At 32.5% G+C, this 12,141-nt stretch overlaps 1 protein-coding gene across 3 annotated transcripts in view; it reads right to left on the bottom strand.

Moving 5' to 3' along the window:
- Positions 1 to 12,141, bottom strand: part of SPAG16 (sperm associated antigen 16) — a 1,128,509-nt gene that overhangs the window by 231,710 nt on the left and 884,658 nt on the right. For all 3 annotated transcript variants that reach the window (XM_037849695.1, XM_037849693.1, XM_037849694.1), the window contains one exon: positions 6,556 to 6,682. In XM_037849695.1, the coding sequence (XP_037705623.1) occupies positions 6,556 to 6,682 (127 nt within the window). The remainder of the gene's footprint in view (positions 1 to 6,555; positions 6,683 to 12,141) is intronic.

Here is a 12,141-nt window from a genome sequence, read left to right as displayed (position 1 = left end):
ATTTTCCCCTCCAATTTTAGCATTTCTATTTTGACTCTGCCTGTAGAGAATATTTTGGATTTTCTCCAAATGGTGGGAATCTTTGCCCATTTAGATGATCTGATTCTGATTAAGCTTTCTACTGGAAAGTCCCCATCTGGCTCAAACTTCAGGTCCTGCATTTTCTAAGGATGTGACTTCTTTGCAAATGACTCACTGGAATTACCTTTTACAAAGGAGGGGATAATATCGCTGAACTACATAAACATGATGAAATGGGAGATGTGGAAATGTGAGTATGTATAAATTGTCACAGTTCATTTTTATTACTTTCATCACACAATTCCATTTAACATTTTCTGAAATAGCAATAAATTTTTGAATGGTAAAATATATGGCATCTTCAGTATGCTAAGTGAGAGATATTATTTAGATAGTGAATATTTGCAAAGAAAATGTAGCATTATATTACCAGGAGGCTCTCTGTTTAATGTAAAAGGAACACTTATCCCTTTACAAATATATGTATATATCTATAAACACAGAAAATCTGTTTGTCACAAGCAATATATTTGCGAATAAAACATATAAAATTGCTATGCTACATGTAACTTCTTGAGAGGCTGATTTCTTACAGCAATGAGAAAGATAATCTGGACTGAGATTCATTCTTTGACTTACGTATATATGAAAATATAGTATAGATATCGTATAACTTTAGCTAAACATTTACATTATCTCTAATATTACATGAACATGAGTTTTTGATCCTTATTTCTTCTAATATTTATTAACTGGTATTTATGCTTTCACTAGAAACCTCCTACACTAACACATTGCTTTGGGCATCTCACTTGTTTACCAATATATTGACTTATTTTTTCAACTCTAAAATAAATGAGATGGCCGCTAAGATCCTTTCCAGTTCTAGGATAAAACATGGTAGATGACTGTACCAAGACTTCCCCATTATAGGATATACATTATCTCTGTTTATCTATTCTAGAACTTATCCCCTCCAATATTTACATGAGGAAAGAGTTCAGAGAGCTTAAATAATTTCCCTGAAGTCTAGAAGGTAGTGAAGATGTGATTAAAGCTAAGGGCCTGAATTTTAGTCTACTAGCTTTTTCTATACTGCTGGTTTTCATATATTTTTATCAGATACCTTTTGAAAATGATTTGATATGAAGAATCTCATCGTTTAAGGCAAATAAAGTGCCTCTTCATTAGTACAGGCATATCTCGTTCCATTGCACTTTGCTTTATCATGCTTAGCAGATATTGCATGTTTTACAAATTGAAGGTTTGTGGCAACCCTACATTGACTAAGTCTATTAGCACTTTGTGTTTCTGTGTCACTTTTTGCTAATTCTTGCAACATTTCAAACTTTTTCATTACTATTGTATCTGTCATGACGATCTGTGATCAGTGATCTTTGATGTTACTGTTGTAAATGTTTTGGAACGCCATGCACTGCACCCATATAAGACAGTGAACTTAATTGATAAATGTTGTGTGTATTCTGGCTGCTCCACCGATTGGTGGTTCCCCATCTCTCTCTTCTCCTTGGGCATCCCTATCACAGAGACACAACAATACTGAAATAAGATCAATTAATAACCTATAATGGCCTCTAAATTTTTCAAGTGAAAGGAGGTGTCATAAGTCTCTCACTTTAAATCAAAAGTTAGAAATGTTAAAGTTTAGTGAGGAAGGCATGTCAAAAGCTGAGACTGGCTGAAAGCTAGGCCCCTTGTGCCAAACATTTAATCAAGTTGTGAATGCAAAGGAAATATTCTTGAAGAAAATTAAAAGTGCTACTCCAGTGAAAACATGAGTGATAAGAAAATGAAACAGCCTTATTGCTGATATGGAGAAAATTGTAGTGGTCTGGATAGAAAATCAAACTGGCCACAATATTCCCTCAAGTCAAAGCCTAATCCAGGGAAGGCCCTAAATCTCTTCAATTCTTTGAAGACTGAGAGAGATGAGAAAGCTGCAGAAGAAAAGTCTGAAGCTAGCAGAGGATGGTTCATGAGGTTTAAGAAAAGAAGCTATCCCCATAACATAAAAGTGCATAGTGAAGCAGCAAGTGCTGATGTAGAATCTGCAGCAAGTTATTCAGAAGATCTAGCTAAGATAATTGATGAAGGTGGCTACACTAAACAACAGCTTTTCATTGTATATGAAACGACCTTATATTGGAAGAAGATGGCATCTAGCATTTTTATAGCTAGAGAGAAGTCAATGCCTGGCTTCAAAACTTCCAAGGACAGGCTAACTCTCTTGTTAGGAGCTAATGTGGCTTATGACTTTAAGTTGAAGCCAATGCTCATTTACCATTCTGAAAATCCTAGGGCCCTTAAGAATTATGCTAAATATACTCTGCCTGTACTCTTTAATGGAACAACAAAGCCCAGATGACAGCACATCTGTTTATAACTTGGATTACTATTATAAGCCCACTGTTGAGATCTGCCCCCCAAAAAAGAGTCCCTTCAAAATATTACTGCTCATTGACAATGTACCTGGTTATTCAAGAGCTCTGATGGAGATGTACAATGAGATTAATGTTGTTTTCATGCATGCTAACACTTCATTCTGCAGCCCATGGATCAAGGAGTCATTTAGACTTTCAAGTTTTATTCTTTAAGAAATACATTTTGTAAGGTTATAGCTGCCATAGACAGTGATTTCTCTGATAGGTTTGGGCAAAGTAAATCGAAAGGTTCTGAAAAGGATTCACCATTCTAGATGCCATTAAGAACATTCATAATTCATGGGAGGAGATCAAAATATCAACATTAACAGAGGTTTGGAAGATGTTGATTCAAATCCTGATGGATGACTTTCATGGGTTCAAGATTTCAGTAGAGTAAGTAATTGAAGATGTGGTAGAAATAGCAAGAGGACAAGAATTAGAATGGAGCCTAAAAATGTGACTGAATTGCTGCAATCTCCTGATAAAACTTTAATGGACAAGTAGTTGTTTTTTATGGATGAGCAAAGAAAATGGTTTCTTGAGATGGAATCTACTTCTAGTGAAGATGCTGTGAACATAGTTGAAATGACAACAAAGGATTTAGAATATTACAGAAACTTAGTTGACAAGGAAGTAACAGGATTTGAGAGGAATGACTACAATTTTGAAAAAAGTTCTACTGTGGGTAAAATGCTATCAAACATCACATGCTACAGAGAAATCTTTCATGAAAGTAAGAGTCAATCAGTGTGGCAAACTTCACTGTTGTTTCATTTTAAGAAATTGCCTCAGCCACCCCAGCCTACAGCAACCACCACCCAGATCAGTCAGCAGTCACCAACATAGAGGCAAAACCATCCACCAGGAAAAACACTATAACTTGCTGAAGGTTCAGATGAGGGTTAGCATTTTTTAGCAATAAAGTATTTTTAAATTAAGGTAAGCACATTTTTTAGAGATAATGTTATTTCACACTTAATCAACTACAGTATAGTGTAAACATAACTTTTTATATGCACTGGGAAACCAGAGAATTCATGTAATTTGCTTTTCTGTGCTCTTCAACCAAACCAACAATATCTCAGAGTAATGCCTGTACATATTTACTTCTAAGAACTCAAAATGAAAATATTTACTTACAAAATTAATAAATGATGATGCAGTTTTGTATACATATAAAAGTGTGAGATGAAAGGCTATGGACAACAGTCCAGCCTTTTAGTAGCTTCTACCTCCAATTTATTTCTACCTTGTGTTGAATTTGCAGTGACAAGAAATCCCCCATTTATAAAATAAGTCATTGCATTTAGAAACAGTTCCTTTTAGACAGTCCTCTTTAAAAACATTTTAAAGCAAAATCTCAAGATGTTCCTTAATTAAACTGATCCAGACACTTGAAATATTAGAAAGTAATTTTCTTTTCTAAAATGATCACTTAGAGTATCTAACATGTATTCACATTCCTGTGATAAATATCTGACAGGAGGCCATAAAAACTTCCACATGTATAATCCCATATTATGATGACATGACATGTGTCTTTTCAATGACATATCCTTAGGTCCTAGAGCATGGCTGAGACAGCAGACCAGAGCTTTGCCTTATGTTAGTTAACTTGTGAAAAGTAATTCAGTAAGTGTATATATAATTGTACAATTCTATTCTGTCACAGAATTACTACCTGGAAACACAGTTTGACACAACTAATGTGGAAGCTCAGTAGATATTAATTATTTTCAATATTGTCAATATATTCTTGCATTTTTGGAAAATGATTATACCATATATACTAACATTGGCTTGCCACTGGGCATAAATAATAGTGTGTTTAAATTCATGTGTATTTTGAGCTTGCTAAGTTAATTTTGATTTTATCCTTATATTCCAAATAATTCATGGTATAATTTTGTTACACATTTTAAAACAATCTTTTGCTGAATACATACATATTAGAGGGGATCTATATATCCCTATCCTTGTCTCAGTATTGTTTTGCTCTTGACTTGCACTCTACTTCTTAACTCTCCTAAGATGAAGATGATTTCTGGTAGTTTATTTTGTGATTTTTACCCCTCTGTTCATTTTCTCATTAAGTCTTATGTTTGCTTTCCTTAGTTCCTTCAACTTTTGGTATATTTCTCCTTTTTAAATGAAGAGTCTCTGAAGACTTCTGTAGAGAAGCACAAATTCTTCATTATTCAATGAGGAGGGGCTTACATGACATTAATTTCTCAAACTCCAGGAATTAAAATTAATTATAGTATGTTCCTTGAAGAAGTAGTCAAAGGGATGGGAAGGTCAGGTTAAAATTATATTCCCTCAGACTGATGAAGTGTTTTTATTAGCAGCGTCCTTAGTTTACACTCTAGGTCTTTTATCTTTCTCATTGCTCCACTATTGCTTCTTACACTTTTCTTAGCACTAATGTATAACCAAGAATACAGCAGTCGTTAAAGGAGAAAATAGGTTTCTTGTACCAAGGACTTCAGTGACTATAAGAGAGGTACTGATATTTATTTAAAATTAGTTTTGCCTGACTATACTTAGGAAAGTACTTTTGGGCTGGGTGATGGGGGTTGTAAAGAGCAAGTGGCAATATATTTAATAGAGACAGTAAAATATATATCTACTTTCAGTTGTACAGTATTTAAAAAGACCTTTTAACTTATATTATTAGAAAGTACAGTGAAAAGTTTTGAAATTTCAGAATCCAAACTTCAAGGAAATGCATAGCTCAAGATAATTTAAAGGGATTTAATGATGTGAGAAAATTTACAAAAATCTGGTCAAAACTCCCATAGAATTGCATCGTCAGCATAGATTTTATATATTGGAAAGTATAAATTGAAGTATTTCCAGTCTCTCACATTACAAAATGGAATTCTCATAGTTGAGATCTTTTATTCTGTATGCTGTTTTCTTTTTGAACTCTGGAAGACCATAAATGTCTAATGTTAAGAACACTACCGAGAAGCATTTCTAAGGGAGCCATAGTTATTAGTGTGGATCATATGCCCATCAGTAATGGTAACATAACTTCAAGTTTAATGACAAAAAGTATATTCTAAATTTCAGATATGCGATTGCAATATAAGACCATTCCCCAAAACACGTAAAAATTATCTTATGACTTTGGAATCACTCCTAGTATGTTCATACTTTCTGAACTACAGAATTAATATGAACTATTTTGAAAATAAAGCATTATTATTTCAAATATATTATATACTCTTCCCTTATTTTCTCATCTAAAATCTAGATATTTTCCATCTCCACATCTTTGATCTACCACAAACAGCTCTCAAAGATGAAAAAGTTCTCAAAAATTTAAAAAGAGTAAAACAAATCACACTAGCAAACAGAAATTTATTGTCCAATAGTTACATGTTCTTTATTTAGTAAATGCTATAATTAAAGATGTAGATGCAACTGTATTTTCAGTTTTCTAAATGGAAAATTGGAATCAGTGTATGGTTAACATCAGTTGCTACACTATTCACCATCAGTAAGATATTTCCTCTGATAATTTTATCTCATTGTGGGAAAATGCTAAAAATATCAAACAATAATGTTACAGAAAGCAGAGCAGAAAATTGCAACATCAATATGAATACATACTTAAAGTAATTATAAAACCTAGAGTATATGGCTAATTTATTAAATTATTATGAGACTAAAATATTCCATTAAAAATAATGCTTCAAATTCATTTTTTTGCCAAATTTTTGTTCTTCTCTACTCCCAGCCATTTTACCTTCAGAAAACCCAATTTACTTACCCGGGTTGGTAATTTTAAGAGATGTAGGCTCTGAGATTAAGCATGGTACTTCTGTGAACCTGGTTATCTATATTAGCTCACAGCTATCTCCTCCAATATTTCCTTTTAAATATATGATGCATATGATACTTTCATGAGATGAAATGATAGGATATACTTGATAAAATATAACACAATGTTATTGCAATATAATGTGAAGAACAGTAGTTTATACGGGAGAAAACACCAAAACATTTACGTGGAAACAGCAGTTTTGGAAGAAATATTTATCTTGTTATCTTGGGTATCAATGTTATATGAAAAGAATCATACCTGATGAGTCAAAGTTCACTTCATTGCCAGGACTTGGACCTACATCAATGGACACAATTGGTAAGAGCTTCCGAAAGTCCCACAGTTTTGTAACCCCACAGGCATCGCAGGATGCTATCATGTGACCCTTCAAAAGAAAAAAGAAAAAAAATAGAGTATATATAAATATATACATATATATATATAACACATATACACAAATATGTAGTAACCTAGAGACAAAAGACAAGATTTGTGTCATTTTATTAAATCCACAAGAATATGTTCCTCTGATCTAGAAAGTATTCATTATACCTTTGTCTTTGACATAAAATTATTATTATAAAACTGTAATCCTAGTATGCAAAATCCTATGCTAAATTTTGGAAAATGAAGTCTCAAGAAAGTATTTTAATTATATGAAAAGATGTAATAATGCAAACATATACAAATGTGTAATTGAACTATATATACAGATATCACATATCATATAGATGATATTTATGATCTACACAGAAAAACTATATACATAAAAGGAATTACATTACAAGTGCACTGAACTTCATATGCTTGTATTAGTACTGGTAATTTATAATTGGAATAAAAGTAAAAATGGAGTTAATAAAACAAATCAACACAAGGAAAGAACAATTTTTATAAAAGCAGGTAGAATGATTGGAGCTTTGTAAAATTGATTGCAAGGCAGTGGTTACTATTATGGACTGTTAGGTGAAATTATCTGTAGAAATTTTTGGACTTGTTATTGTAACATGTAATGGGACAAGGAAAAAGGGCATTGGATAAAGCGGATCTAGGTTACATTAGCCTGAAATATTTAGTGTATGAAAACATATCCAATAAGCTTAGGAAAGATGCACCGATGTAGATGGGAAACAGAAGGAAGGGGTGTATGGATTCAAGTGGTATAGAAACAGGAGGGGATATTTTCCAAACCTGGGCTTATCAGTTCGGGGCTAAGGTCTCTCTATATTCCTCCTCCTGACCTCTAAGGGAGATGTTTCTGAGCACCTATTTCATGTCAGGGATTTGGGGTATACAGACAAGGAAGGACGGTTTCTGTTCTCCAGTAATTCATGGTCTACACTCATTGTCATCATTCCATCATATAAGTTCTTTGCCCACTAACCCACTGAATATATGATTATTAGCCACATCAGTTCCAAACATGTTTATGATAAATCAATACACTGTTTCTAAATCAATATACAGTTACCATTTCAGTCTCAGCTTGATTTTTTTAATGTCAAGTCAAAACCATCCTCTTATCTTCTTCCCAAATATTCTGAAATGTTAAAGGTAATAACTTTATTGTTGTATAAAGTTTCCTTCTTATCATTTGGAACGTGCTCATGCAATTTTTCCTCCTTTACTCCTTGATTTTCATCCTTTCTCTATGATAGTCCAAATGGACTCTTTGCTGTTCTCTGAACATACCAGTAATGAAACAAATGCCATTAGGTTTAATATTCTATCACTATGGTCACTGACAAAGTAATACTACAGCCTTGTCTTCAGTCTAGTAAGTGGGATATTTAATCTTTTTTATGACTTAAAAAGGAACATGGAGAACTTGGAAAGTTTTCAAATATGTAAACATGTAAGAATTGTGAGGAATCAGTCAATTCCATTTTCAGAAAGAATATTTCGAAGTATTAGCAAGGATTATTCATGGTAGAAATTAGAACTGTTTCCTGATGTAAGGGCTGTCAAATGTCTTTCAGAAGTTATGGAATCTTTTTTAAATTTTGAAGACAAAATAGAAAACTTTCAGTCAGTATTTAATTTGGATGCCCCCCTCACCAAAGGTAGGCTATGGACTTGATGTTCTTCCTAGTCTGGGTCTTACAAATTAAAGACAATCATAAGGTGTGTTTTATTCCACTGTATAATAAAATTTGAGGAAATACACTAAAAATAAGAAAAAAATAGTTTCATTAGTTTGCATTGGGTAAAAATAAATATTTAAATATATTTTAATATTTTTGAACATTACTTGAAACTTTTACTGTTGTCAAATGATCACTCTATAATAGCTTGATAATATTAAGATAATAATAGCCATTATTTATTAAATGCTTTTAATGAGCCAAGTACTGTGCCAAACACTTCTTTAATACAAGAGCACATAGGAATTTTAAATAATTTTGAAATAACATCAGTTTTTTTTTTATTGCCATAAACTTAGCCAGATTTTTCCATTGCCTAAGGAACTTAGAATCAACATGATAAAATAATGTGTTGTGGGAAAATGCAGATAACTTAATAAGGGTTAGCAACAAGTTTATGTAAAGATTTGATAACTGAAAGGTACTTGGTAATGAAAAGACAACTATATTTCCATTTAGTCAGGTGAAGCAGCTCCAGTGTCTATGGCAGTGCCTGGAGTGTAACAGAGCTCTATAAATATTTGTTAAACAAATAGATCAGGAATGTCTTCTCAGAGCTTATGTGGTTTTATTTTAGTCCAAGCCCTTCCATATCAATACTGAGGTAAAATTAATTCTAACTCTGAAGTTCTGAATCACATAGGAAAAGTAAGAGATAGAAGAAGATGTAGGGAACCCAGGACTAAAAACTTGGAACATCCTCAAGTCTCTTACCCCCTTCCTCCTCTCATCTCAGGTGAACTAGAGGGCCATTGCCAATCATCTTCAAAGGGTCAGAAGAAGAAAGTGGAGTATTGTTAATCCTAACTAATTGTTAATCTGTGTGAGTGTTGTTAGGTCTTGAGATGGAGAGATGTGGGAAAGGGATTGGTTGACAACCAAATATTTTATCTAAAATTTAGGACAAGTTAAGAAATTAAAGGGCAGCTATAGGTAGGATTTGCTCTAAACTAAGAAAGATAGATGCTAAAGAAAATCATTTTAAAGATTGTGTGATGATCTGAAAGAGAGTATTCAGAGTTGGGAACCTCTCTAAAAGGCAATTTTTGTAAGTCACTGGTTCTAGTATTAATACTGAGGAGGGCAGGTACTAAAGTTGTTGCACAGAGAGCTCTCAAGAACCAGATTTAGATCTACGACTATTAATACACTGAATCCCCAGCACCCAGTGTAGTTCCTGCAACACTGAATAAATAATTGAATGAGTAAATATAAAGAATAATCAATGACTGAAATTTTTTATGGCTACAAGAATCAAATGAGTTAAAAAAAACACAAGTGGAATTTAGCAAACTGGACAGAGGTTATAGTTGAGATGAAAATGAATTGCCACCGCTCCTGGTTGCCTTTGTCAAGCATCCCCACCCACAACTTAATGTGTGACTTCCTAAAGAAACATCAGAAGCAAACAACAACAAAAATAACCAAAAAATCCAGGAAATGTAAAAGAGTTAAAATATTAAATATTAATTAATAGAAAGCTGGTAGAACAGAATCAATATCTGAAATAAAAGAAATTTAAGTGAAAAAAGAGAGAAATTACTAAAACATTACTACAGAATATTGAAAGGAACACTTTATCAACAAGATGTAACAACTTTAAATTCTTAGGTACATAAAAATAAAGCCTCAAGATATAAAAGATAAGTCAACATAATTATAAGGCAAAATTATAATTTTCCCAAATAATGGGAGATTTTAATACATGTCCATCAGAAACTGATAGATCATTCAAAACAAAAACAAACAAAAACAAAAGCAAAACATAAGCAAGGATATACAAGTTTTGACCAACAAGAAAGCTTGATCTAAACTAGAAACCAGTATGTATCAAATATATAGTATAAAATATCAAGTATATATATAATATTTACAAAAATTAACAACATGATAGGCAACAAAATAAGTTTCATGAAATGTCATAAAAGCCACGTTTCCTCACCATGCTGCAATTAAATGAGAAACTAAAAATTACACAAAGTTAAAGTTTAAAAAACTAAACAGAGAAATCACAATGTAAATTACAAAACATTTAGAGTTATGATGGTGGGGTGTGTATTGGAATCTAGTGTTTTATCCATGATTGTTCTGTAGGCCTGTAACTTCTCTAATAGAGAAAAGAAACACAAAAAATTAAACATTTAGAATTAATCCAAATGAAAGAATTCATATTTAAATTTGTTGGATGACATTTACGGTCAATTTGCATTTTTAAAAGAAAAGATTTAAAATAAATGTATTAAATATTGAACTGAAGAGTATTCTTCTCTGCAGAAGAAATCACAAAGTTAGAAAGAAAAAATTAAATAGGATGGAAACATAAAAATTAAATTAAACACAGCTCTTAAAATAAGAAGCAAAAAGATGCTCAACAAAATCATGTACTTTCTGCATGATTTTCCTGTAAACCAACAACTGCTGTAATAAAAGAATTTTTTTTAGATGCTAGTCTTTGAAAAGAATATTAATATAAACAAATGGAAGGTCTCATCAAATAGATGAAACAGTGACCAAAAAAATGTCACTATTAATCAACATCAAGAAATGAGAGACAACTAAAAATACAGGAGAGATTAAAGAAACTACACCAAAATGTCATGAAGGACTCAATGCCAATAACTGTGAGTTCTTTGGCAAAATGGAGTTTTCAGAAAAATTATAAATTTAAAAATCAACTCAACTACAAACTTTGAAAAAATCATCAAATACAACAAAAAGCATCATGAAAATCAAGACGTTAAATGCTAAATCAATAGAAAAATGACTCACAAAATGAGCAGCAGATAAAAGAAAAGATTAAAAAAATACATGGCAACCTTCTCCTCAACTCTAGTAATACAGTTTAAGTAAGCAAGATCCAATTATCTTGACTTCCCAGCCCAGGATCACAGCAGTGGCCATGAATATGCTATCTCTCTGTTTTTAAAGAACTGCCTCTTTCCCCCTACTCTGTAGCTAATCTCCTCATAGGAACCCCATCTCACTGGACGAAGGAACTACTTAAGAAACAGGTAGGTATCTGGCTCAAGTAGGGGCAATAAAAATATTTCTCTAGATTTTTCAAACTAGAAAGAGAGATATTTTCTTCTCTGATTAACAGGTTTAACAAATATGCAGTTTAAATATATGTGCAATCTTAGTTACTAATGTCCAGGCCCACTACAGTGAAGAAACTGATAAGATTAAGACCATCTGGAAATCTGGCGGCACTAGAATTTTGGTCCCTCCCAAACCAAAATGTTAGCAGCTTCCTTCCCTGGCTGAAGTTTGGATTAGTGAACCAATGAACATCCTAATTTTGCTGAAGCTAGTTTGAGTTTGGGTTTTTCACTTAAAAACAAAGTCTTCTTTTTTTTCCTTGCTCTTCCCCTTATAAAAAATAGTATAGATTTTGTTTAATGATGATATTGAGAAGGGTATAGGAAAACAAACAAATTGGCGTTCCTGGTGGGTGCTAATATTAGTAGTTTTTATTGTCATGAAGTATGCTCAGTACTATTTATAGCATTTTTCCATTATGTGTAACAATATCATTTTACAGATGAGGAAAATAAGGTTTAAAGAGGTAAACTGAATTTCCTAACATTAGCTAGATAGAAAGTGAGTGAGGATTTCAGTACAAGTCTGGTTGACTTCAGAGTGTGAGATGTTAATCACAGCACTCTATTCTATTTTTTGAAAGTATTACAGCATAATATGT

The sequence above is a fragment of the Choloepus didactylus genome, chromosome 9 (genome assembly GCF_015220235.1).
Source record: "Choloepus didactylus isolate mChoDid1 chromosome 9, mChoDid1.pri, whole genome shotgun sequence".
Classification (NCBI taxonomy): Eukaryota; Metazoa; Chordata; class Mammalia; order Pilosa; family Megalonychidae; genus Choloepus; species Choloepus didactylus.
The sequence above is the reverse complement of the archived record's forward strand: the minus strand, read 5'-3'. Positions and strand labels throughout refer to the sequence as shown.